At 47.3% G+C, this 27,298-nt stretch overlaps 1 protein-coding gene across 1 annotated transcript; it reads right to left on the bottom strand.

Annotated features, from left to right (window-relative positions):
* Positions 1 to 2,433: 2,433 nt before the first annotated feature.
* Positions 2,434 to 23,306, bottom strand: LOC144148711 (uncharacterized). The gene is made up of 6 exons (XM_077680229.1): positions 23,073 to 23,306; positions 20,953 to 21,022; positions 14,938 to 15,070; positions 7,244 to 7,389; positions 4,804 to 4,933; positions 2,434 to 2,739 (listed from the first exon to the last, which is right to left on the bottom strand). The coding sequence occupies exons 2-6, from the start codon at positions 20,996 to 20,998 to the stop codon at positions 2,478 to 2,480; spliced, it is 717 nt and encodes a 238-aa protein (XP_077536355.1). The 5' UTR covers positions 20,999 to 21,022; positions 23,073 to 23,306; the 3' UTR covers positions 2,434 to 2,477.
* Positions 23,307 to 27,298: the final 3,992 nt, after the last annotated feature.

Raw genomic sequence — 27,298 nt, forward strand, 5'->3', positions numbered from 1 at the left:
TACCTGCAGTTTTCTTTGCGCAAAACAACGCGGAGATGTATGACAAGCGGCAGCGGTTCACGAGTTTCGGACAGTTATGACTATTTATACCGCTTCGTTTTCGAAGCCTCTGCGGGACGCCGTGCGACGGTACGCCGGGCTGTACTTGGGTCCGTTATCTCGTTATGCCGCCTGATTCCGGCAGTCGCTCGACATCGAAAATTACAGCGAGCTACGACGACAAGGCAAGCCGCTAAAGTGCTATGCACTTAAAATATGTCAAAGGGCACCCAGAGACTTCTTATCGGTCATGAATGCAAAAGCATGAATGTCCAGTGGAAGGTCTGAGACGTGTTGCGCCGCCTCACGTTGTCGAAGGGGTGCCTAATATTCGCGCTTGAGACGATTTGATTTGGAATCCGTCTTAACAATTTAAAACAGCATCGATCTGTCCCCAACGCGTTAGGGCCCGATCTGCTCCTTTCTGTCGCTGTGCAATGGAATAGTTGACGTACTCTCGCGGTCACTTCTCGCTACTGCCCTGATTAAGCTAACACTACGGACGCCTCGAGATATGGAACGCTTCCCAAGGATTCGGTTTCCTGTTAAGCGCAAACGCCTACGCCGACGGAGTTTTGTTGCTCAATGAGACTTTTAATGCTTTCGAATAAAAAAATCTTTATGCAAAAAAGAGGCCGTCTCTTGCATTCGCACTAGCGGCGCCTCAGACGTCGCAGTGTACGCAGCCTACGTAATTGGCACCAATAAACCCGTTTTGCAATCGAGGCCGCCAGACTCAAGTCGAGTCCACCGGATTGACGTTTAATCAAGTGAGAAAACAGTAGCATAACGAAAATGCTCTTACTCATCCGCCGCATAGTCCCAATCGCGTGGCCCATGGACCCGGAATTAATAACCACGTAGTCAAGTTCGGCCGCTTTGCTCACCTTGCTGATGTTGACTTCTCCCGGCTAGTCTTTCAATCAGGGAGAGTTGAGGCTGCTGGAGGCAAACTCACACCTTCACGTCATACGTCACGCCCTATTTAAGGAGAGACGAACGACCACTCCCTAAAAGTGTCTAACACGATCCAGTAAACATAGGCGTGAAATAACAGAAAAGTTAGTGAGGTTATAGATTGGCCTGGTGGTATTTTGTGTTCTGTGCAGACGAGCGCAAATATGTACATGTCGTATACAGATGAGCGCACTTGGGTCCTGTCTTTTAATTGTTTCTGTCCATGTTTTCGCTCATCTGTACGAATCACACAATTTAGAGGCAAGGAATATATGTGGAGATAAAGCGAGAGAGAGAGAGAGAGAGAGAGAGAGAGAGAGAGAGAGAGAGAGAGAGAGAGAGAGAGAGAGAGAGAGAGAGAGAGAGTGAGAAAGATGGAGAGAGAGTAAATTTTATTGGAGCATTATTAGTTGAATTAACGACGAGTGGTGACCAGCGCTTGGAAGGCTCCGGAGACCTGAGCTGCTCGTTTTGCAAGTCGTCGCTGGACTTGAGGGTGCGCGCTGCCTAACGGCGCCTCCCTGTGCTCCTCAGAAAGATGAGAATGAATGAGTTGAGCACGTTCCCAAATGATCTGACTGACTTTTTTGCAATTTCCGCAGTCGGGGAATTGGGGAGAAGGAGATATAGAAGGATTAACTGCGTGTAGTCTGGCGCGACAAGGGAGGGTACTGGTTTGAAGAAGGCGCCAGTATCGTTCGTCTGTGATAGAAAGTGCCCGGAGAGTGCAAGGTAGGAGCGGCTGAGAGAAAGGAAAGAGACCTGCGCCCCTCAGCGGACACAAATACGCTGCTGCTGGTGGTGGTGAGGTTGATGGCTCGCTTTCTTCCTTATTTATGTAAGACCACTTTGTAAAGTAGAATTCAATTATACCCGTATATTTTTGTTCTCAAAGGCAGTGAAAGGTACTAATCTTGATGGTCACCGGACGCGCACGTGATAGCATGCCAGTGTGCTGGCGCGATCGAAGTGTTTTGTGAGATAAATCATATTCAGAAATTTAAATTTTGAATCCAAAAAACACATTTTCGCCATTCGGCATGGAACGTCACTCTCGCATTGACATTTCCTGAACGGTGCGATGTACTTTTTTGTGTGGTAAAGGTCTAATGGTTATCGCTTTCTGTTGCATTTATTTTCTTAGCCAACCTTCAGCGTGAGTATGCTCATCGAAGTGCTGCCGAACGTTGTCCTGAGGAACAACTCAAAGCGGTCTGGGTGCTCGTCAATGGTGGCTTAAGATTTCCATTCTGCGTAGGAGGTCGTCAAGCAAAGCTGGTGTGTCCGAAGGCGATGATAACGATTACGACAGATGTGAGGATTTAGATGTACCTTACCAAATACCTTGCTTTATGGAAGACGATGGCCGCAGTGCACGTTTCAACCGTGGACGCCAATAGCATGAGAACACTGCCCGTGTAAAAGAATACGCTAAAATAAAATATTTACGGATATTTATTACAAGAAACAGCAATGTGGGACTAGTTTTTTTTCTTCTTTGGGCCGAGAGATTTGGTGATTTCGATGACAAGTTCGATGAGGTTCGTCTTGGGTGACGGGCTGGGCGGTAGCTTGGGCAGGGCGTCGCAGTCCGCAGAGCCACGAGTGTAGGAGCCGCAGACGAGGCTGAGCACTTGGCCGAATATGCGCTCCATGACGCTCGTCACGTACTCCATGGCTGGAGACTCGGGCTCGCAGACGTCAAAGGAACGCTCCGTGCACTCAAGGGCCTTGTGGTACGAGCTGTGGAGAAAAGGGCGAATGCACCTCATGCCTTATAAGCAACCACAATGAGGATTGCAAGAGACACCGCACTGGACTACCCAGAAGCAGACGGAGTAGAGAAAGTTTTGTTTTCAAGTGTGCGTAAATAAAATCTTGAAATATGAGCGTTTGCATAGGTGACACGGTCAGAATGAAGAAATCCAGTATTCCTAATATATGGTTAATAAAATGGAACGCAGTGGGCTATTTTTATATGTGAGTCTATTGTAATTAGAGCCACTGTGCAGCGTAGCGACTGATGTTGAGATACAACTTGGGTGCATACGCATCAGGAGTACGCCCCCATACCACATACGCACACGTACAAATGAGCACACGGAGGCATACAAACAACACATAACACGAACATAAACACAGCCACTCAAGCATTCACAAACGCTATTTCGAGGGGCATGGCCTCAAAGTTCCTTGCAAATGCCAACCGTGAACGCAGTTCTTCAAAAAAATATTCAAACAGCCCTCCGGGTAATGTGGGCGATGGTTGAAACGCGAAGCTTTCTTGCATGCGGTTCAAATAGTGAAGTGATTCAAAGTCAAAGCAAGAATGAATGTAGTGGAGGGATCGCTGAGGGTTGAACTTTTCGTTCAGTATATATAATGAAGACACGTACTGAAGATATTTCTTTATTGAATCGAGAAGTTTTGATAATTTACACGTTCCCACTTGCATCGACGACTTTACACGTGCGCAGTATGGCTTTATGATCGCTGTAATAGACGGTTAGAGGTTCTGCCATCATGATGCGACACGGATTGTTTCTAAACGTCATATATATACAAGGTCGGTTCTGCATGGTTGGTTCGGTACTGTCCGCGTCTTTAAAACTGCGCTATGTGTGGACTGCGTCAGTTCGGCGCAATTCGGTAGACGTCGGCGTCATAACGCGAGGGACCCGGATACGGTTCCGAGTCCGACCACGGGAAGCATTTTTTTTTCAGGAACTTGTGTAAAGTTGGCTTTCCTGTAGTTCTTTTAGCCGTACGCCGGGCTCTGTAGGTGAGCCATAGAAGGCTTCCATTAATATTTTTAGGCCATGCATAGGTCTGACCTCGTTAGGGCTACGCATTCACTACACAGGTTAGTGATACTTAACTTGCTTCGGTCCCCAGTTACCTCTCTGGGATCAGAGAAAACACTGGACTAAGGATTCCGTAACGGGCAAAAGGGCAGCAGCGGCTGCGAGACTAAGCCGGATAAACGCGAAAGTTATAGTGCAGCGAGCCAATGATCCTTCCTCTGAAAGGAGTGCTGAGAGCAAAATTTTATGTTCCTTTTTTATTTATTTTATTAATGCTTAAAGGCCTGGCGTATCCGAAACAGCACCTGAAATACTTGAGCGCGCGATAAATAATTACATTGAACGGCCTGATAATCCGTTTTGGTTTCCCGCGCTTGCAGCCCAGAGGGTGAGCCTGACAGAATCACGGAATGACCTCATCGTTTTGTGCGGACGTCAAAACACCGCAAAGGCCGGAGGCGGCGTTGTTTCGACCGGCCCGCCGCCGGAGCTGAGCGGACGAGCTGCTTGAACGCGTTAGGCCTACCATTGCGGCGTAAATTCGATGGCCGCTTGCAATAAAAGACCTCATAGCGGCTTCTGTTACGATTATAAGCTTTCTTATCGACTCTTTTCCCGCGTGTGGAACTTTATTTTTGGCAAGAGTGTCTTTCTAGGCAGCGGTTATGCCTGTAGCTCTAGCTACGTGTATCGCTTCTGACGAGCGTTGGAGGCAGACGGCTGCGTCACTTCTTTTCCCTCTCACGGAGTGATGTTACGCTTATGTTCCTTTTGCTGCGCACCGCTCCGCGAGCTGTTATGTCGGCGCGATAAATCCCATCCAATTGAAGTATGTTCTACGCGTCGAAGGCCGCTCATATTTCAGCCAGGGTATTCTCTTGTGTAGAGGAAGCGAACTGTGTAATAATATTAACTCCAAAAATTGGTGTCAGTACCCCTTTAATGCTACAGAAAGTCGTGAGCTGTTTGCAATCCCTTGTAGGCAACATAATTTGTGCCTCACCAGCAAGCGTAGTGGATGGTTCTTCCAGTGGGTGCCTCGACACTGTCAGACAAGCCGGTCCGAAGCAGGCCAAAGCAACGATTCAGGTTCGTTCCAGCACGGTTCATGCACTTGATGCTGTTCTTGTACACTGCGATGTCACGAAATCATCATCATCACCACCATCACCACCACCACCACCATCATCATCATATCTACACCCAGTGCAGGGCAAAGGCCTCTCTCAAAGATCTCCAATTACCCCGGTCCTGTGCTAACTGCGACCAATTTATCCCCGCTACCTTCATGATATCATCTGCCCACCTAACTTTCTGCCGCCCCCTCTGCCACACTTGCCTTCTCTAGGGATCCACCCTGTTACCCTTAATGACCAACGGCTATCTTGCCTTCGTATTACAGGCCCTGCCCGTACGCATTTCTTCTTAATTTCTACTGATATGTCCTAAACACGCGTTTGTTCCCTGACCCACTTAACTCTGTTCTTGTCCCTTAACTTTACACCTATCATCTTTCGTTCAATTGCGAGCTGAGTCGTCCTCAATTTAAGTTGAACCTTCTTAGTGAGCCTCCAAGTTTCTGCCCCCTTGGTGAGTACCGGTAAGATGCAGCTGTCATATGCTTTCTTCTTCAGGGACAAAGGTAGGCTGTCATTCATTATCTGAGAATACCTGCCGAATGAACTTCACCCCATTCTTATCATTCTAATTATCTCATTCTCATGGTTGGGATCCGTGTCACCACTTGGCCTAAGTAGATATATTCGCTTACCACTTCCACTGCCTCGCCACGTATCCTTAACCGCTGCGCCCTCCTGAGGCTCTTAAGCATTACTTTAGTTTTATGCGTATCCCTCCCATGAATACGCCAATTAACCCACTGGACCACCTTTACTCTTTTCCCTTCCCGCGTTTTTCTTCCTCTCCGCGGATTTATGACCTGGCCCATATCTGCGTTAGCATCGCCAAGCAAAGAGGACGTTTTGCGCGAACATTTTTTGCTGCTCGCCTAATTGCTACTCTTGTAATTAGTGTGCTCCAATCACTCAAACGGGTGTCTAGCATACGCTTCCACTGCCTCGCCACCTATCTCAAACCGTTGTGCTCTCTCTCGAGGCTATTGAGCATTACTTTAGTTTTGTGAGTATTAATTTTCAGGCCCACGATTCTGCTTTGCTTGTATAGTGCGGTAATCACGCGTTGCAATTCGTTCCTCGAATTATTTAACAAGGCAACGACATCAGGAAATCTGAAGGTACTGAGGTATGCTCCATTAACCCTTACGTCCACCTGTTCCCAATTCAATTACAAGACTGACCTCTTGCACGATTCTTTGAATAACATTGGGGAGGTTGTGTCTCCTTGACTGACGCGCTTCCTTAAAGGCATTTTACTGCTCTCCTTATGGAGGGTTATAATAGCTGTGGATCCGTTTACGTAATGCTCACCATCAGCCTGCAAGACTGCTGAGGTTTCGACCGAGTCAAATGCTTTCTCATAATCTATGAAGGCTATATATATGGGTTGAGTATACTCCCCGCACTTCTCCATCCCCTGATTGATCGTGTGAATATGGTCCATTGTTGAATAGCCTTTGCGGAACCCTGCTTGTTCTTTAGGTTGACTGAAATCTAAGGTTTCAGAAATTCTGTTAGCGATTATCTTGGTAAGTACTTTGTAGACGACTGAGAGCGACAAACACATATAGCTATATTGTCACGTAGGCAAGACAGATGCAGGGCTCTTTCAGTAAACAAGGTTTTAGTATTTCTTCTTAGCTTGTTTATCTGTGGAGAACTCGGATCTAGAAGCATCAGATTCGATCGAGAACACTGGGGCTGAGACAGGAACATTCTAGGATTGTGTCCGCAAAGTACTACCGTTGCCTATCACAGTAGATTGCTAATGCGGCATGCGAAAGAAGGAAAACCACGCTTCTCAAGATACACAGGATAAGACAGCGCGGCCACGCGCTTGTAAGAAACATAAACAAATCAGACGGTATGCTTCGCGGCAATTCGTTACCATATAAATACATAGAACAGTGCTTAGAGACGGGGAAGACAGACGTGATACTATGGTTTAGCTGGGGCGAGAATGGAATACCTGGGAGAGCTTTGAGAGGCCCGTGCAAATATAACGTGTGGGTTTTCCTGCTTCGAGATTGTGTCTGGTGTGCCATTATGTGTTCCCGGCCGACCATTCGAAATTTCCCGCACGTAATGTATGAGAAGTGCTCCTGGTGCTCCCACCAATCAGCGGTGGTCGTTACGGGCACTGTATATTGACGCCGCTCCGAAGATATGGATTGAACACGGAGTTTTAATTGCGTGGTTGGGGACAGATCAAGTTATCGCGACTAAGCCGTTTTCGGGCTGGCTTAAAAATGAAAAGTCCTCATTTCGGGGATTACAAACTACGAGTTAGAGAGTAAAATGACTCACATTCGTAACGTTCATTGCCCTCGGTGCAGGCGGACTCGAAATCGTCACCCGCCGCTTCCATGGCGACCACTGCTACTGCTCGGGGCACGTTTTGCAAGCAGCTCTCCGCGAACTTCAGCGTGCAGTCTATCTGCTTGGCGAACAGCCTGGAATACGGTGGAAAAAAGGTGGGTAGACAGGCGAAATGTCATTTAACCGAATCACTTGTGTGCAAACGTAGCCCTTCCAGGTATTCCGAACATTTTAGAACCCCATGCTAAGCTTCGCATTACATGAAGCTTTTTGGATATAGTCGGTCATCCCAAATTGTGGTGCGAGACATAACACCACTCGCTGGGATTAATGAGATTAGCGCCCCACAGAGTGTAGTCTTATCTTCTGCTCCCTTTAATTTCGTAACTCACTGTTATACACATTAGATGCACTTCAAAGGTAAATGACAAATCCTAGTAGTACTACCGAGACTAGGTAGGCGCACGCGAATGCGCATTTCAGCAAGGCATCAAAGCTGTTACAAATTTTTTTCAGGATGTTGGCATGTAAGAGCTGAAAGATCGTTCTTTGTGGAATTTAATGGTTCAAAGTTCAGATCTCCGCCAATTATCGAACGTTTCTCGCCAAAACTTAGTAATGAAGATACAGTTCCCATGTTACATGTTACAGATTATGGTAATGAGTTTACTCATTGATCCTGGAATCTAGGCGATTGCTCGGATAACTGACGTATTGAAACAATAAAACTGACTACCCACGTTATGAAACACCTTAATTAAGACTCGTCAGTCTGGTCACAAGAAGATGGCCTTGCGCAACTCGTCACACAGTACTGATTTCACGAGTTATGCGTACCTGTACTTCCCTAATTATATTAATTAGTCAAAACTAACGCCAATGAAATGCCTGCTAACGAAGGTTGAGTCTCTTTACCTGTCTAACGCATACAATAGAATTCATCGCTTCTATAACTGCAGTGACGCGCACATGCCAACAGGATGTTCGTACGGTTTACTTATTTCACAAGTTCAATGGCTGTCTATTTCACGATACGGACTACATCTTCTTAGGCCATTGACCTCACTATGTCATAGCTTCCAGATATATCTAGGCACAGGCCAACCACAATGTCTAACTTTTTCCTGATCAGATTCTCTACCGCGAAACAAGCGCCACTTTGCAACACAAGAAACGTCCTTGCCGCCGCACACACAAAGTTTCTGCACTTATGCATATAAAACAAAATCAAGCACAACATACGTGACGTTAACATCAATAACGTTCACTCATCGCCACCAGATATATATAGCACAGGGCAAAACTCACGATTCGCACCCCGTCACTAATTTACATTGTTCAATAGATGTCCTTTTCCGTTACAAACGCATACACTGGAAACTTTGCAAGAATACCGACGACATCAATTACACGCTTTATGGATGAAAAGAATCAAGAAATAAGAACATTCTTCATCAACCAAACATCAACGTCATGACTCTGTGCGTCCACTGCCATACCACACTCTCCAGAAGATATAGGCAGCGCAATCTGGCTGATGCTAAACATAATGCAACCAACACATCCCTGTTCGTACATCCGTAATCGCACGACCGTGACCGTCATGGGACCCCATAAAGTGTGTCAGAAAAACAGGCTCTTGAAGGCCACTGTGCGAGTGTTTTAAGCTCACTGGATCGAAATTATCCGCTATGGGCGCAGATGCAAGGACACTCATGCGTAATTGCCGCTTAGAACTCCCACACTTTCGTACCTTCTGTGGGTTAGCCACGATCATGATTAAGGGTCTCCTGCACACATGATTTGTACCTTTCAAGGGGCACCCATTGGCTTAACTTTTTTTCTTTTCTGCAAGGGCACCGGATAGCGCCGCGATCAACGCACTTGCCTCTGCTTTTGCGACCTGGGTTCAAATCCCCCAAGAAGCGGTATTGGTTTTTATTTATTTCCTCTGGACAGCAGCGGTCATTTTCGAATCATTCATGTTGACGCATCCGGTGACTGGTACGGTCACTTTTCGCGTTAGACTAGGCATCTGCGGCTTGCGCCTTAAAAGTTATGAGGACAGTTCAACACCCCCTTTCCGAAATCGTTAGTCTCCAACTGCGGCACGCGGCCCAAACGTTTTTCTCTCTATCCTTTCCTTCCATCCGTTACTATGAGTGAGAGCGTTGTCCGATCACTACATTAGACTTATAGCTAGGCCCAACGCTACGGAGTCGTAGCGCCGAGTCTTGCAATGGGCAGGCGACGTGAAGCGACGTGATGCCGCGGGCATCGGTTGACGTCGTCAGAGCTCGGAACGTAACATCTAGTCGAACGTCAGGCCGGCCCGCACTGGCGTTCGCAATGCTCGGGCGCTATTTATTGGGGCCAAGGAAGAGGAGGAGGAAGAGGAGCAGGAGGAGGAGGTGGAGGAGGAGGAAGAAGAAGAAATGGGATATGGAGCGAAAAGGTGGAGGTAATGGGACAGCGTTCAACTTCCTAAGCCCGCGATGCCGTGGGTCTGTGCCAAATATAGGGCTTGCTGCACTGGGGCTTCCTCGCTACGCTGCTGAGATGGTCAGCGCAGACTCCCAATGCTCAGGGGAGGGGCTTGGCGGTGACGGGATTTGGGTGGTACGGCATGAGCAGGGTAGGTGGTATGCAGTGACGCGAGTGCCACAGTGCGGGAAATGGTAAGCTAAGGTGGACGGGGCGATACGAGGTGGGATTGCGTGGTTGTAGAAGGTTTCGGTTTGAAGTTCACGAGGAAGCAAAATTGTTGCTTCCTCCCGCGTTGGGACGACGCCGTACGATTGTACGTTTCAGTGTATGCCACATGATGACCCTACTGATACGCGTGCTCGCATCGCCGAGAAAAGATACGTTCCGCGGGAAAGTATGTTGCTAATTGCCCAATTGGTGTTTGGTTGGTGTTTGGTTGGTGCTGAAATGGAGCATGTGAGCCGCAACAAATGTCTGCAATATGCGTTTCCAAAGGCACACTGAACAGAACCAATAAGTTGGTTTCAAAGCGTTGTGCTGCTGATCACGGGGACGCGGGTTCGATTCGCGGCCGCAGCGGCCGCTTTTATGGTGGAGCCGAAAAGCAAAAACGCAGTGTGTGCGAGGCTTCGGCGCACTGTAAAGATCCCCAGGTTGTCAAAATTAATCCTGAGCCTTCCACTGTGGCGCGACTCATCACCTGCGTTGCGTCAGCGCGTTAACACCACAATCAATCAAGTTGGTTTCAAACGAAAATCTGAAGTTCACATGGCCATTTGAGCGGCGATTCGGTGCAGAAAGATGCCTTACGTGCTGAGAAATTGCTAATCAAACAACGTTTTTCCGTTCCTCATTTCCCTCGCAGTGATACCATGACGCAAACGGCGGCTGTCACAGCCGCTGGTTGCATCACGATAAACCGAAAGAAAGCATGGCAGCGGCGATGTATATTCGTATAAAAACAGCCCAAAAACTACTCTACCATAAACCAAGCGGTTTCGTCAGTTTCGGTGAAATTAGTCGCGCTTTTTCGAACTCCTACGTTATTTTGTGCTCCGAACTACTTAAAGTAGTACTGACACGAAATTTTAGTGTTACGTTTTTTTCCGCTGCTATGCATGCCTACCAGCCCACTAATCACAGAATGACACATTAGACGGTCGAGCGCAGTGTAAACGCTCATTTACGGCGTCGTTTGTTCGTGTCAGTTTCGGTTTCGACAAAACGGACTTCGAGCGGCCGCCATGACAGGAGGTATCTCGTGACGTCACCATTCTCGCTGTACCGCTGCCGCTCGGGGCGCGCGCGCGAGCGAGCACACGCGCGTGCCCAGACAGCATGGATGCCATACAGGCTGAGGTCATCACCGTCCCCAAGCGCCCGGGCAGCATGACGTCAGTCCCAAAACCATGACGTGTACACACGCCAGAGCAGCGCGCGCCAACAACAGCCATCGCGTCGGCTTCGTCACGGGAACCCCGATGTCGGCAGCTTGGGGCAAGTAGCAGATGGTGCCATGTCGGCCCGCTGTGGGCTTTTTCGTAAGGGAAAAGATTAAAATGGATATAACATATGTTACGCCGAACGGTTGCTGTTGAAACTTGCTGGGTGATATCTCCTGATAAAAAGGACGCATTTTACATAGTTATCTCAGCTTTGAAATTTCGTGTCAGTACTCCTTTTAGAAAATGTTTCTCAATGGGACCCATGATCAACCCTGATTCTTTGTTGAAGAAAATCACAATGCCCCTTTTAGACCACGTGAATGTCGGCATTCAACCAACCTTTTTGTGCGCAGCATGCCTTCTCGCATATCTGTGTCACCACATGTGTGGACGCGCAGCGCCATCCAATGACAAACAGCGAAGACGTTGCGTACTCCAGACATTGTCTACGCGTGAAAATACTGATTATAGCCAAAATAAGCATTGCCGCGGTTTTAGTAAGAGTGGCTGTGCACACAGTACTGTAAATGGATCACACAGTCATTTGGCCGAGTAATGCACCAGGTACTGAACCAAAACCGAAACGAACTTGTTGGCGATTGGGGTCGCCGTATGACCTATTGGCTGGGCTCACCCTAAATGTTTATAGCTTTTTTTTAAAATTTCAAACATGACACTACCAAACCTTCCAGTTAAGCTCTGTAAACTTCTACAGGTGTATTGGTAAAATATTTGTTACGAAATTTCCGCCGTTTTTGATGAAGTTGCGCTATATAGCCAGTGGAAGCAACTTCTGTTTTTACGTTTTCGCTATTTCATGGCTTAATTTACAAAACCTACGCTTAATAGAAGTATATTCCTGTTCTCGGAGAGCTAATCTATCATATATGACAACTTGTATTTTGACTTCAGTGTCCCTTTAAGTTAAAGACTACAACGCATTTCCTACCTCTTCTTTCAGACAGGTCTATGGTCATCGAGCTGCGATGACGTCGGAACAAGTGCTCTACACACACTCTGAAGTCCTTGGCTTGGATTCACACTCAGCGCAAATGTGTTCAATTTTTGTTTGATTTTATTTATTTATTTTATTTTATTTTTTACTTATTTATTTATTTATTTATTTATTTATTTATTTGACAATACTGCAAGCCAATAATTTGCCTCAAGCATTAGATTACTTTTATTCCTTTTCCCCGTCGCCCATCTTGTGTGATTTCTTGCGGACACAGGACGCCGGATTTTCGACCAACCGCGGTAACTAATCAACTCAAATGAAACAACGAAATGTTCAGGCTTGACAGATTGCTATGTTTTAATGGCGGGCATGCAAACTTTGAAGAAACGAGCATTTATTTAGTACTTAGAGAACAAGAAATACGCGGCGGTGATCACTCGGCGCCTGTTCTGCGCTTGCTCCGGAAAAAAGGGCAAAGATGCTCGCAGTTTAGACTAAAAAAATCGTGGCTAGACCGGGGAAGAAACAGAATAACTAGTAAACGGGTCAAACACTTGTTCCATCTACTTGTTATTCTGTCTCTGCTTCATCCTACTGCATGCTTTCTAGTTTAATCTATGAACCGATTCGCTGAGCAAGGCTATGCAGGCTAGATAGACTGTCGGTTTTCCGGACAAGATAAGTGCTTCTGAAATGAACAAGAAAAGCCTTTTCCCGGTGCTAAGGAGCGTACCCAATGGCAGTCACCTTAAAGTTTATGCGAGGGAAGCATGAGTTCAGCACGGTACTCGCTTTAGGGTTTCGGGTACGTGTCGCTATCTCTGAGGGGAGGTTGTAAGAGGTTTTCGTTTTCTTTTGCCTCGCGGTGGCGCCACTTGCCAATCCTCGTCAGCTTAGACATGACCGACGTAGCACGTTGAAACACTGTCCGCCCGTCCTTGCAAATGCGCTGGACTGTTTAAACTGCTTCGGCTGGCGAAAACTAGCAAAACATGGTCTTCTGCGAATTGGCCATGCTTTGAAGCGGGAACGGAACCAATGGCAGCGGTGTTTCACAGGAGAGGCGACCTTTGAAGATTTTCACGGTGAGATGCAAACTTAGGCGCCTATATCTGCTTGCATAAACAGCCGATCCCTCTTAGCCTTCCACTAACCCAACGTCCAGGTTGGCCTTTGTGTACTTTCGCGCACGACTGTGGAATCTCACGTACTGTCCCCGAGCTGCAGCCAATGAATTTCTACGCGTGCCTAAAGCCACCTTCTGCTTGTCTGCCATATTTGTCTGCTCGTCTACCGTAATACCATGTTTAGCTTTTAGGAGCTACAAGAACTGATTGGACGTCATGACTAGAGCCTGCCTCGTGGGGTACTTCATGAAAACAGTGCAGGGCGATAAGGGGCGTGTTGGGATTTTTGGTCATCCTCGGCTCTTTTCATCCCTTACGCCATGCTTTTAGCACTTTTTCGGCCAAGGAGACAAGAGCTATGTTGGTGATCCCGCTTCTTGTTAGGCAATAAATGGGAAAAGATAAGTTGAAAGTACCTCTGTTACCGCAAGTTTTCTAGATGGCTTGCAACATTCAAGAACTGAAGCGATAGCTTTCTTATTGAACTTGTAGTGTGCCCAGTCCTATGCTGGCGGAGATTTTGGTAGCCCTAACACGTGCTTAGCATGTCCGCATTTAGAGTAAGGTCTAACGGTTAGATTATTTCCAGCGTATATGTGTATAAGCAATGTCCCCATTCAACAAAACCAGTTGGTACTGTGCGCTTCAATCGTCTTTTGTCAACCTTCTTTGCCGGCAGTTAGTTAATTATTCGCATTTAATTATCGACTTCATAATTATCGGCAGTTTGACAGCAATGATCTAAGAATGTGTGTGTAAGCACACCGAATAGGCTATGCCATTGACATTAAATATAAGTTGATAGTGTGCTCAAATAATTTTGTGTTGACCTTCTTTTTCTATGGTTAGCTTACCGCTTTTAATGCATGGATCTAAGAACCGGGTAGGCCTTTTTGAAGTCAGGGATAGGATCTGCCAAAATGGCCATCGCTACCCCGTGCAGCACCAAGCACCACGCGAAAGGGTTTGGCCAGAACGCAGAGTGGACATGATCGTGCGGCATAATGGAGGCCCATGACGACACAGACGGCTTTGATGTGAGGCGCACAGACTCTAACGCCACATTTTTTTCTAGCGCATGTCGTAAAAAAATGGCCGCGTATCTGCTCCTCTCGTTGCAAATGTCGGCAAAAAACCTCAAACGTGCGAGTAGCCTAAAATAAAATTGACAGAATTTGAGAACAGTTTTCTCAACTAAAACAATGGTTTATAAAAGCTTTCAAAATGATACAACAAAAAATTATTGGTCCTCCGGCTGTTGTGGATGGCGGCAAGGGGGTTTGAAATGGATCGCGAGTGATGTGTCTATCGGGTCCAAGAAATACAGGGAGAGCAGGCTGAATACGTGGACTAGTTACACCCACTCGCAGTTAATCGCGATAAGCCTGCCCATCACCACGTTCAGAGTTCCGCGAGCATATTGGGACTTTATCGGTTACGTAAGTAGTTCATGGTTTATCATCATTCGTGTTATTAAGGAGTCGGTATGAAAAAGTCAACCAGTCAAAGTTGACAGTCAATTATTCTTCATCAGACTTGAAAACAGGCAAAACTGTCAGTGAGCGCTTAGTTTTGAAAGGCGAAAGTAGAAGAACGTCATTTTGGTGATTGAACACGCCATTTGGCGCTTTTTTTTTCGTTAAATGGAAGAACACCGTTACTCACTCGCAGTTTGTCTTGAACTGCGCTTCATGGGGTTCAGGTAACCACGTGCTGTTGCTGTACACCAGGTAATCTTCACCGCAAGCGTGCAGCTGGGATATCGTGCAGCCCGGCTTGAGCTGCGCCTGGCAGGTGCCTGAATTGCACGAGAAGAAAATGCAAAAAGTTATAGATTTTTTTGCAATGCTTTTCACGAGATGAAAACCGATAGTTACGCAATTGCGGTATCATACTAGCGTATGTGATCCTTTTCCGTGTTCGAAATAAAGTGAGTATGTATGTAGGTGTTGTACGAGTTTATTTCTACCAGCCTCAACTTCCGTAGGGGCACCTTTAACGAACTGAATGAGTACGGACAGCCAAGTAGCCCTCATCGACAATATGCACACGCAGAAGTTCTCTCTCTCTCTCTCTCTCTCTCTCTCTCTCTCTCTCTCTCTCTCTCTCTCTCTCTCTCTCTCTCTCTCTCTCTTTCAAACGCGCACTTACATGCACGCACATGCACACGCAGAGGAACTTTGGCGATTCGTTAGCACGTGCCACTTGTGCGACTGCAGCTAGCTGTGGCGGCGATGTAGTTGCCCTGCTGCATATAGTTTCACAGTATACTAGACAGGAAACTGCGTTTGGGGATCTATGTCGTCTTGGGAAAATACAGGAAGAGTATAGCTTCTGGCTTGAGCTTGGCATAAAACTTGGATTTTTAAGCGATTTTTAAAATTTTTCTTTCTTCAGTATTCATTGATATGTAATGGCCTCCTTAATAAAGCAGAGACAACCGTTCCGACAAAGCGTCATTAAAAGAAAAACGCTTTAATTTCTTTTCCGTTAGCTTCGAAACAGCGTTTTTTTATTTTCTACGTGTATAATAAAACACTATTGGCATTTTTGTGGCACTGTGTTTGAATTTGCAGCCATTGAAACATTTCAATCCAAGCCAATGTTGAAAGTGAGGCGATCGTGCGCCATAATGGAGGCCCATGACGACACAGACGGCCTTGATGTGAGGCGCATAGACTCTAACCCCACATTCTTTTATAGCGTATATCGTAAAAAAATGGCCGCGTATCTGCTCCTCTCGTTGCAAATGTCGACAAATGCCGATGGTCTTTCGTCGTCATTTCCTACGTAAATGCCTCCTTTTGCTTTCCCGTTCACCTCTCATGCTGTTCCTCTCCCGTGTCGCTCCTTCCCAGATAAATACGCTACAGGCTTGCTGAGGGCAATTAAAATTTAACGCGCTCCGCTGCTCCATGCTGGTGGCCTCGATGTCAGCTCTGCCATAAGGCGGATACACGCATATATCGAGACCCCCTACTTCAACGTTTATAGAACCACGTTGCCCTACTCCACGCGCGTCCCAAGCGGAACGTGGAACCTATTTAGTGGAAGCCATCGTTGCTTTTGTCGTTTCAGGAGCTGGAGTGGCGCGCGACAGAAGGCGACAGAGTAAATGTTGTTTTGCAGTGGATGTAGTATTTCGTTACGCAAAAATCGAGCAGCCATAAATTTTTGTATATAGGAACACAGCAAATGTAACTGATGTATTGATTTTGTGCCTTATATTTGCATAATGTTTGGTTCTTGTTCAACAGTGTTGACAAGTATGAACATTGACACCGGACTTGGACGCTTAGATATGGCTGTTGGTATATAAGACTTTGCAGGGTATATAAGACTTTGCAGTTTTTGCTTCACTTTGGCCAGGTAGCTGAATCGACTCCCAGACAGACAGACAGACAGACAGACAGACAGACAGACAGACCAAAATTTCTGTGTTTAAGATAGCCCAAGAAAGACTATCCTCTTAGAAACTCTAAACCCTGTTGACGCCCGGCGAGCAGTGCGAATCCCTGCTTCCAAATATGAATGACATTCCGTGCCCGCTGCTGTGAACCACGCTGTGGGTTCGGGGCCCGGATCAAAGAGAGAGGGCGTTGAAAGTACCCCACAGGCTGACAAGACGAGTTCATCGGCGGATGCAGCGAGACTTGCGCATTGTGCGACTGAGCACAACGGTCTTCTCCTGTGCGACGAAAAACATTCCTCGGGTTCCGCGGGGCGCTGAACTATGCTTACGTGATTTCAAGGCGAAGACGTGGAGATACTTATTAAGAACTCCTTTACTGACGCATTGTATTTGCGTCTCTCGGATTCTGTCTCTTCGTCTTTTGATGGTAATTTCTTCGACAGTCTCCTGTACTGCTTCATCTTGTCTGCCTTTTCATCTTCCCTTCCGATTCTTCTTCTCAGAATGTGAATAAATTTAATAAGCAGACTGGTAACACATGCCAGAGCTACCCCAGAAATGGAGTTCTGCGCAGCTGAGGGGCACGTGTTCTACTCATGTGCGATTGTGGTCACGTGCCATGCGGAAAGCACCATGCTAACTTTTGCTCAATATATGCCGACATGCGGAGAGAGCAGTACAATAAAAAATGGCTGACGATTAAGATGCTCCCTAATGTAAAATTTGTGTGCAGAGTGAACTGCAGTCTTCTCGGTCACGGCGCATGGCTGCTGCATCTCAGGAAGTGTTCACGTGATCAGTGAACTCACGGCGGCGTGCGCTACTCTGCTGTTATCTCGCTGCGCGTCACCGCCGCCGAGCATGGTGTTGTAAATCGTGTTTGAATCTCCCGCGTAAATTTAACGTGATTTGCATGAACCACGAAAAAGGAGGGGGACGAAGGACCGACGCACTTGCAGCAGCAAGCGCGTGCTGGGCTTCTGTGGCGCAACCTCGGCATACCACCCTCACCCTCACACGTTCGCCACAATTTCTTCCTCGGTTTTCCTTCTGTCATCGAATTCACCTTATCTACCCTTCTTTGTACCCCGCCCCTTTTTGCCCCGACTGCGGGTCCCTCGATGCCCAAGACCACTGCATGTGGCAGTGCCCCCAAAATCCATTCCTCCCTTTCACAGACGGAGAGCACTGGGCGAAGGCGTTGTGCAGCTCGGACCGTGGGGTCCAGGCTAAGGTCATCCAGCGAGCTGCAATGGTCACCGGCCAGTTACCACCGCCGGTCACCCGCCACCCAGACTAGCCCCATGGCGCTCAAGTAAAGTTTCTCTCTCTCCCTCTCTTTCGGTGTCCCCTCCTTCCGCTCGGATTCGAGGCACGGCGATGCCGTGGAACTCCAGCAGTGGGCGACAAAGTGTTCCACACAAAAAAAGGACAGCAGGGTTGCTATCGCGCTTGACTCCTGCTCAGTAGTTCAATCCCATCGGGTTCAAATTCCACACAAACTCCAATGTGTTTTTTATTTACTTCTTACATCGGCGGTCATTTTCTGTAACCGGTAACAACTACAACGACAACGAAGGTTTTTGGCAGAATGGAGCGCTGGAGGCGTTTACCGTAAATACAAACCATGGACTAGTCCTTACATCCGACGGCTCGTGATTATTCTTCGGTATAACGCCCAATTGGCTGTATATTGCCGCGAACTATTCCCTGTGGTTTGTATATATTTGTGTTTTTCTGACAGCGTCTGGCCGCGCCTAGCTGTCTAACCTTAGAAGAGAAGAGCGCGTTTCAGGCTCTCTGTTTTGCATGCCGCGCAGGCTATCTCATGTTATAGGAACAGTGTATAGCCTGTCGTCACTCAAAGAGAATGTTCGTCTTTCATATCCGGTGTTCTAGATCTGATTCGATGCTCTTATAAAGATGAACGCCGAAGTATAAATGCTCACAAGGAATATACTGCGGCATTCGATTCACCGACGCCAGTATGCACACGTCACTTCGTTGACGGCATCTGTGTTTGCTAGTGTTTTCTTAGTTTTAGCGGAGCCCAAGTGCGCTCCAATAGCCTTTGTTCCTGGAAGAAACATACGTCGACTTTTGCTGCGTGAGCTCCGTACCGCGGGCGTTCAGCAGCCGAAGAGGTGGTATACAAATACATCAGCAACATGCACCACTGAGCCGCGAACTTTGCTAATGCGAGGTGTCCACGGGTGCGCGAACCATCGAAATGAGGGTTCGAAGTGACGCGAAGCTAACGATCCGAGCGAGATTAATGCGATTACGTAAGGTCCCCGAAATTACCGCCTTGTGGCTCCTACCTAATTGCATAGAGTGCCTTTGAATTTTTATTCCTAGAGTTAATTGGAGGAAGGAAAAAAGAACGTCCTAATCTATGTTTTTAAGAATATCATGAGTGCGCACGTTAAAATAAAAAAAAAAGGAGGAATCACTCTAACTCGTAAGACGTGAAGGTAGCGAAGCTGCGCGTAACCTGCAGGACCATCACGACGGTTAAGTCCACCATTGCAGACGATTTGCTTCTTCGCTGCCGCAACGACCTTTACTTCATCTGTGTTATTATAACGGCGAAGGGGAAGCTAATCGAAGGAGCAGAACGATTGAACGGAACGCACGCACTTATATGCGCCCGGAGGTGCAACGTATACGCCCTGTCACGTCTTCTTTGTCGAGAAGGGGGCGTGGTTCCTCTGCTCACACTCACAGCCGAGTGAGCAAGCCGTTCGACTCTCGGGTACTAAGTTATGGTCGTAGCCTAGTGGGTAACACGACTGACTTTGACTCCGTTGATTTACCCTATAGTGTAGATCAACGGAGTAAGAGTTTTCCAACCTGCAGATTCGAACCTGCGTATATATACGCATACTGGAATTTTGCCGGTGCCGGTGATTTGTTTTCTCTATAGCAAGTTTTGTGAAACGCCGGAATCTACGAATTGCTAAACGGCTTCGCTGTGAAGAAATATAGTTTCAAGCTGTGCGCACGTATTGCAGTGCACAGGAAACATTTACATGGTCGTACAAGTTATACGGTCAACGCGTTGCGACCTTGGCCCTATAGTTTTTTCCCGTCGAATGATTTCACAGTAGCACAGGCCTAGAGATGAAACAAACGAGTATAGAGGAAAATCGGGCATGCAAGCGTTCGTGGCCGTTTGCCTTCTGAAGTCTGGAGGGTTTTCCAATACGAGGAAAAAAACGAAGGGCATTTAACAAAGAAATGATAAGTGGTTTCAGGAGCCCTGTAGTAGCGATTAGAAAAAAAATATGTGGTTTGCCGTGAAGAGCTTTGTGTTATAACGCAATAAATACAGCAATGCGAAATGCCCTTGCATCTCAGGATCCGGGAGTGTTTACATTCTACTCGTAGGTGTTTTACGGCCTCTTGGTACGTGATGTGTCTGACAAAAGGGTATACGTCACGTGGAAGGAAAAGGGGTATGAAAAAGAACGCAAATTTTCCTCCACGTGCCAAAGCCCGCAACGAAATTGTGGCCGGTCAACTGAAAGCCATTATGTAAGGGGATGTGCAATCTAAGGTGGCGAACCTTGCAACGTTACATCTCTTCGATCCTGTGTTCTTTTGTACCGGCGTTCCGTGCTCTTTTTTTTTCAAGTATGAGCCTTTACTAATTCGTCCAGCGGTCTCTTCTCATTGGTTGTAAGCTAGAAAGTTCAGCACACAAACTGACTACCCGCCGTGGTGGCCAAGGTGTTGTGCTGCTGAGATCAAGGACGCGGGTGCGATTCCGCGCCCTTGGGATCAAGCTCTCAAAAATCGACAGCTGACAGAGCTGCAAGGAGTCAAACACTGAAGGGCATTACAGCAACATCAAATACAACTTGTATCTTGAAAAGCAAGGCAACAAGGAAAACAGAACCAAATACCCGTCTCTACAATAGATACACGGAAACCGCGTGGCGTGCTGTGCATATGTCAGCACATACTATAGTTCATTTAGGAACAGGGCTATACACTGGAACAGTGTGACGCTATATAACGAAAATTAAGGGCTATGTTTCTATGTTCCGCAGTTTCGGCTGGGACGCATTGAGGAGTCAGTCAGTCGGTCGGTCGGTGGGGTACGTCTCTTTAAAATGAGTGCGTGCGTACGCGATTGTGCGTGTGCGTACATAGACGATAAATTGCTAGTGGCTTTATGTACAAGCAAACAGTAATGGTTGAGATAGATGCGATAGGGCGGTTGGAGATCCTGCAACGTATTTTTGCAAACGTACAGAACTCACCTAGAAGGCAAACCAGTAAGATGTAAACGGCGCTGTGGTTCGACATATCCACCCTTGCGTTCCGCTGCTTCTGCAAATTGAGACAACCCAAGAGTACCCAGTTATGAAATTACACGACGCGCATACTCACAATTTCAAACATTGAGTGCCGCTTTAAGAAACTTAACAGAACCGTGTTAGTAAGTCTACATGTCTCATAGGGCTATATGTACTTTGGAATAGTTCATTAGCCAGACAACTCGAACAATACGTTTGGAACTTTCGTGTATTTATTCGTCAAATAGTGCTGCTTATAGAATTGCGCCCGAAAATCTTCACAGTTGTTAGCTCAGTAAAATAAAAGTTCGTGTGTTATTGAACACGAAGCAACGTTTTCAGCTACAACACTGACCATGGATAAAAAACATTGCTGAACTCTCAAGAATCCTCGAGCAAGTCATTCTTATAGATGCTCCGAAATATTATACATGACAGGCTTTTTGCTAAGACATTTCGTCTCGGGGCACGAGGTAGTGAATTGATGTGATATGAAGCAGTACCTGTGTCGTTTAGCCATAGGGTAGTAGAGAAGTGCTCGATGTGTCGTGTGCGTCATTTAAATTATCCCTGACATCCGTCAAACTGAAGTAACACCGAAAGTTGGGCTAGTTGGTAGAAAAATAAAGAGATAGCTTGTTTGTGTACTTTTTGTCAGTAATAAAAGCAAAATTTAAAAAACGGGAGGCAAAACAACTATTTTTATAGTAGCTTAAGGCCCTTTATTGCGCGGATCCCGTGAAAAAAACTTCACTCCGCTCCGACTGTGAAAAGGCACCGGGCGAAGGCCACATCCTCCTTCAAGCAAATAAGAAGGCCGGCCTGTTTTGCCGAACGAAATTTGTTCTGTTGCAATTTCACGGCCCCACGTCCCGGTCTCTAGTTTGAAATGCCACAAGGAGGCAGACATGGACTACCTCATTTATAGAGGGTTCTAAGCCTAGAACAACGCGTTTTTTAATGTAGGAATATTGCGCAAACCATATTGCCGATTTATTAGAGCCACTTTTTACCTCTACGGTTATAACGAATATCGGATATAACGAACCAATTTACTGCCCCGATACTATTTCGTTATAACGAGGCTCGTCTGTACTCCACGGGCATTTTGTTGTAATGCCGAAAGTCCGCTCATGAGAGCAACCGCAGATACGCAGGCAGATTCACTTTGTTTCCTATTTTACGCAGCTTTAACAAGCCGGATATAGGCCAGCGCCATGAAGCTCTCGCTTACCTAGGGCCCCACATCTGTTACTTTTCAAATACGGAAGAAAAGGCTGTGAACAGATCTTCGATTGTTATCTCCGTGTGTTTCAACTCGGTTAAGATATACAAAAAAGCTGGGAATATTATTGCTCGGGCTAGAACAATGTGTGAACGCACAGTCTTCCCCAAAAGTACCGACCCCTAAAATTCACGTCAACAGAGGAATTAAAATCATGCAGAAATTAGCGCTTCCCTGTTTGGGTTGATGGAGATTGCCTTTCCATTTAAAGAAACTAGCTTCAATGGCTTTGCTGCTTTAAATATGTCGACACTTTTTAATTGGTGATGTCAGCAATAATTTAATGCTCCATGCACAACTGGCATCCCGCACAGACTAAACTTCCGGTCTGCGGCTATTGAGCCTGATGAATTCGATACGCAGCCATCTCACCATCTTAAAAAAATAACAAAAAGTCCCTCCTCCTTCCGACACGACCCAAATGTAATTTAGTGTAAGCTGAAAAGAGCTAGGCAATTTGAAGTATGCCCGTTCTGACGATGTCACAATTGTTTGTCCCGTTCTCCGCATTTGCCTTAAAGTAAAATCAAGTAAAATCAAGAAAGTAAAAGCACCTCCATTCATACGCGCCTTGTACCCTCCGCGATGGACTGGCTGCTCCAAGACATTCACACACCGCTGTTCAGAATAGGGCATTACAAGCCGAAGCTACCCCGGTAGAAAGTTTTTTTAGTCCAACGCCTTGGCCGTTGAGCCAACGCGTGCTGTGACACGTGCACACGCAGTGTTCCAATCCCGCACAAAAGCTTGGACTGGTGTCTCCCTGCAGTTTCATCGCAATATGAGCGTTGGCACGTACCGTTTATGGCTCCACTACGCTTTAGTCTGTGCAAAGTTTCGACGTCAGCTTCGATCTCAGCGGAAGAGTATCCTTGGCTCCGCGTCGAGATTCCTCCGTCAACTGCGCACCCTACTGTGCAATCGCGCCAGAAAAAGTCCTCGTCTTATGAAGTGCGGCTTCCACAACGCTCCGCCAACAGCGGCCAACCGGGACGACATACGAGGAAATAATGAAACGTGACAGAGATGAGCCGCACTCTCGCCACTGCAAAAACTCCGAGGCACTGACAACATTACGTGACACACGCAACCGTTACGGTCGACGTCTTCCAAATGGCAATAATGTTACGAGAAGGGCGGGGGCTGAGTCCGATGAAGAGAAGCTAAGGCGAATGACGTCACGTTGTGCGCTCGATGGATAAGGACGGCAACCCGTTGCGCCTACCGCCGTCATCGGGCACTGACTTCAAACGCACGTTGTCAACAAAGTTGCCCCGGCTCGAAGGCGCCACGTGGAGAGAGCAGCGATTGGAATGACGGCCGGCGAATAAGTGGCTGACAGTTTGGCCTTCTGGATAAAAGAGTCCACTTACGCTGCTTCGCTTCTGGGAAAAATTGCCATCTGCTTGAGAATTTAAGCACTTAATAAAGGTCCGTATTTTGTAGACATCGAGGAACGTACTGCCAAAAGGTAAAGAGAAAAAATGTGAAAAGGGGGGGGGGGAAGTGACTTCGCGAGAAAAAAGATTCGAAATTTAGCGGGTTAAAGCGCTTGCAATGACAGGGTGACGGTATAAGACTAAGTAGCAATACTGTCTTCTTGTACGCACCCGAATGGCGTGGGCTATTTTTAATTCGGAACCATCATTAACTCGGTGGGTTGTAAGTACGGCTGGTCTTGCATACAGACGGCCACAGGATGGTTACGATAGTGCATGAAATCGTGGAGGGCTCAAAGAATAAAACCTTCGTTATTAACAATGCCGGGGTACAGAAACCTCACCGACGTCATATCCGTCACGGAAATGACATAACCAGAAAAAGTTCCATTGGCGCGGCGGCGCTAGGATTCGAGCCCACGATCACTCTGGCCGCAACGGGAGGTGTGAAACGCTCCGCCAACTGAGCCATGAAGTCATGCCCGGATAGCTGTATGAACGCGCCTTATCTTCTTCCCTCTATCTTCTTCATTCATATGGTGCTGCCGTTTGGGAGAGGTGAAGCGCAGTAGCGCGTCATGACGCTAATGAACGCCGATGTTTGGCGCCTCCATAGAGCAGCGTATAGCAGCGGAAGGTGGAACGACGCCGCCGCGTTCCACAAGCTGAGCTCGTCAATACGCAAGCGTCTGGCGTACGCGCCACGGAGCAGGACCAATGTGGTGGCACCTTTGCCGAAGTGAACCAGCAGCAGTACGTCGCTCGCCAAGCACACCCACAAGACTGCTCCGACCCGCACATCATGCTCCTTTCGCTGTAGCGGACCGTGACTTCACCAAACGATTCGCTGACAACCCGTTCGGTTTCTTTCGCACGTTTGCGAGCCCCGGGGGTTTCAATCGGATTTATGCAACGCTCCGGCGCATGTAATCCAGTGTCTAATTTTGATGCGCATAACGCTGCCATACCGACGAAATATAAATAGCGATGTGCAAATTCATAGCGATGCACAATAAACATTGAAATGCTCTTGTGAAAGCAGATTTCACTTTCGTGTTTTACAAATTCCTATGACAAGATTTTTGAAAAGTGCGCCAACCTTTGCTGGAAGTGCGTCTAATCGACCGTGAAACTTTTAAGGACCGAAATCGCAAATGAAGAACGAACACATGCGATGACAGTTGGCGCACTAAGTAACTGCCTGCACGCACGATCTAAGTGTATACTGATATGTGTTTATAAAATAAAGGTATACTGTTGCACTCTTTCTTCATTATCAATGTGTGTATTGTCTTCTTATCTAGAAAAATGAGTTTTTCGCGATTTTCGAATAATCGTTTTGACACAGTGGAGGCCCGGTTTCACACACTCGGCGTTTGTCCAGCCATCTTATCAGAGCTTTTCTGCCAGCCAACCAACTGGTCTATAGATGGCATTCACTGAGAAGTTTAGCTGTCAATTTCTTTGGTTGCTAAGACTGGAAACGGCCACGGACATGGCCGAAGCGTCACGGACATGGCGCGGCTTGTGCCAATGCGCCCGCACACCGCAGAAAAAAAAAACACCGGCGTGCGTCGTTTGCTCCGTTTCAAGCTGACTCTCAACGGTGGTGTAAACAGAGATGCTATTAATCGCACTCACATTGGAGTCGAGGCGTTACTTTGCGTTCGGGGGTAGAGTTTAGAACGTCCAACACACATGATGTGTGTTGGACGTTCCACGGGATGGCAAGGGATGGCCAGTACCATGGGATGGCAAGTGCCACGAATGGCAAGTACCGCCATGCCGTGGAACCCGACGTGACTAGTGGCGGCGCACTCACATGGTTTCCCGCATGCTTTCCACGCCAGTGAATACAAGGTATAGCGAACTGCATTAGTTTTTTTGACATGACGCCATCGGCTCCACTAAGAAAGATTCCGCTTTAAAAACCAGGACAGTTGAGTTGAAAAAGAAGGTTGGGCAACTTTGGGTCTGGGTGAGATGCGAACCAGTGACTTTGGGTACGCGAGATGAGCGCACATCCCCAACGCCACCACAATTCGGCGAATCTAGCTGACTAAAAAATAGGGCCTTCCGAATGCTTTGTGGCCTTGAATTTGGAAGCGTGTACTAGAAACCTGCATGCGTAATTTGAACAGGCTAATTACAGGAGTAGCAATTAGGCGAGTAGTAAAGAATGTTTCTGCTAAACATCCTCTTTGCTTGGCGATGAGAACGCAGGTATGTGCCAGATCATAGCCTCCTTTATACTATAAAGGAGGCTATGGCCAGATACCAGAACGCGGGTATGTGTCAGCAACGCGGAGAGGGAAAAAAACGCGGGAAGGGAAAAGGGTAAAGGTGGTCCAGCGAATGCGTTGGACTCTCTGAGGCAGAAACAAGTGTCAGAAAGTTGTGGTGAGGCCAACAGGAGCATTTCTAGTATGCTTATCACAGAAGCTGCATTTAGGAGAATAGCACAGAACGTATCCGCTAAAAGCCATGTTTTCTTGGCGATGCAAACGTGGGCATGTGCTGAATCACAGCAGACAAGATAAGAAGAGAAAGACGCAAGGCGAAGATGATAACGGGGATAATAACGAGAGGACATTCCCCGCGATTTGGCACCCATGCTTTTGCACTCCAAATGATGCCCGGACGACCGGTGCCTTGGGTGCCCGGAGTTGCTAGACGTCTAGCTGGCCGCTGGTGGTGAGGCTGACACGTATCGCAATGAATACGGGGCAAGGAGTGCTTAGGTTTACTGATATTGTTCTTCTATGAATTCGCCTTGCTGCTGGTTGATGGCGGTTAATTGCTTTCACGCCAACGGCAACTGCAACCGAACAGGCACTAATGCGTGCACTGCGTGTGTCATTTAAAGAGAAGCTTTCACTGCCTCACTGGTGACGCCCATGCGCATCATGAAACAGTGCAGGAAAGCCAACTTTCTCTGACGATGATGATGATCGCGGGTGAAGTAAAAGAAGTAAACGCTTCCCTGGTTGGAATTGAACCTGGGTCCCTCGCGTTATGAAGCCGGAGCGTATCCGATTGCGCCGTTGCTGTAGGGTCTAAGCAGTTTGAATTTCTAGAGGGATGCATGGACTTGCAATATTAGAAACAAAAATTTTGCTCCCCTCCGTCTATAACGACGACGGTGATTCAACGTGAAGTTTTCTTCGCGCGAAATACAACGCGGAGGTTCAAAGTCAAAGCCGTTGCGATCACGACACCAATCTACATGGAATTCAATTTCAAATAAAAACGAGTTAATGTGGGAACCGAGTGCGAGTCATCCCAAACTGAAGCGACAACCGTGGAATCCCTACGAAAAAGCTGCGTGTTCAACCATCGTCGTCGTTAGATGGCGGGGCGCATGATTTTGTAGCGTGAGCTACACTGGCCGAGGTTGAGCAGTTTTGTGTGGCTCGTGGAGAGCCATGCTGCGCATGCACGAGGAGCAGTGACGTCACACAGTGCACAGAACGTTGCTCGCTGGCCGGCCTCTCTCACACACCCCACGCACCCAGCGTCTTCGCCGACATCCGTTCCGCACGGGGCGGCCCGGTCCACTTGGTGATCATGCGAGGGGTGGCCGGGT

The sequence above is a fragment of the Haemaphysalis longicornis genome, unplaced genomic scaffold (assembly GCF_048455015.1).
Source record: "Haemaphysalis longicornis isolate Haplotype H1 unplaced genomic scaffold, Haemaphysalis longicornis Haplotype H1 scaffold_8, whole genome shotgun sequence".
NCBI classification, from domain to species: domain Eukaryota; kingdom Metazoa; phylum Arthropoda; class Arachnida; order Ixodida; family Ixodidae; genus Haemaphysalis; species Haemaphysalis longicornis.